The 538-nt window shown below is 65.8% G+C and overlaps 1 protein-coding gene across 1 annotated transcript in view; it reads left to right on the top strand.

Annotated features, from left to right (window-relative positions):
• Positions 1-259: 259 nt before the first annotated feature.
• LOC121354641 (guanine nucleotide-binding protein-like 1) overlaps positions 260-538 on the top strand; it is a gene marked incomplete at both ends in the record, with an annotated part of 2,341 nt that continues 2,062 nt past the window's right edge. The window contains one exon of the mRNA XM_041469388.1: positions 260-358. Coding sequence (XP_041325322.1) covers positions 260-358 — 99 coding nt within the window. The remainder of the gene's footprint in view (positions 359-538) is intronic.

Raw genomic sequence — 538 nt, 5'->3', positions numbered from 1 at the left:
GGGGGACATGAGGGGATTTGGGGCACAACTGGAGGAGTTTTAGGGGGGTTTTGGGTGGAATTGGGGGGGTTTGGGGGCGTTTGGAGTGGAATTGGGGGGGCTTGGGGGCATTTGGGGCAGAAATGGGGGATTTCGGGGTGGAATTGGAGGAGTTTTAGGGGAGTTTGGGGTGGAATTGGGTTTTTTGCAGGGTTTGGGGCAGCACTGAGGGGGTTTGGGGTGACCCTGGGCTGTTTTTGGGGTCCTTTGTGCCCCCCAGGGCTGCAGAAGAGGCAGAAGAAGAGGGGGGGGCGCTGGGGCCGCGCCGTGGGACCCCGACTGCTGCTGGAGGCCTGCCAGGAGATCGTGGGGGGCGCCGGTGCGTGGGGGCAGCACTGAGGGGGTTTGGGGTGACCCTGGGCTGTTTTTGGGGTCCTTTGTGCCCCCCAGGGCTGCAGAAGAGGCAGAAGAAGAGGGGGGGGCGCTGGGGCCGCGCCGTGGGACCCCGACTGCTGCTGGAGGCCTGCCAGGAGATCGTGGGGGGCGCCGGTGCGTGGGG

Source organism: Pyrgilauda ruficollis, unplaced genomic scaffold (genome assembly GCF_017590135.1).
Source record: "Pyrgilauda ruficollis isolate IOZ18807 unplaced genomic scaffold, ASM1759013v1 scaffold2308, whole genome shotgun sequence".
In the NCBI taxonomy this organism is placed as follows: Eukaryota; Metazoa; Chordata; class Aves; order Passeriformes; family Passeridae; genus Pyrgilauda; species Pyrgilauda ruficollis.
The sequence above is the reverse complement of the archived record's forward strand: the minus strand, read 5'-3'. Positions and strand labels throughout refer to the sequence as shown.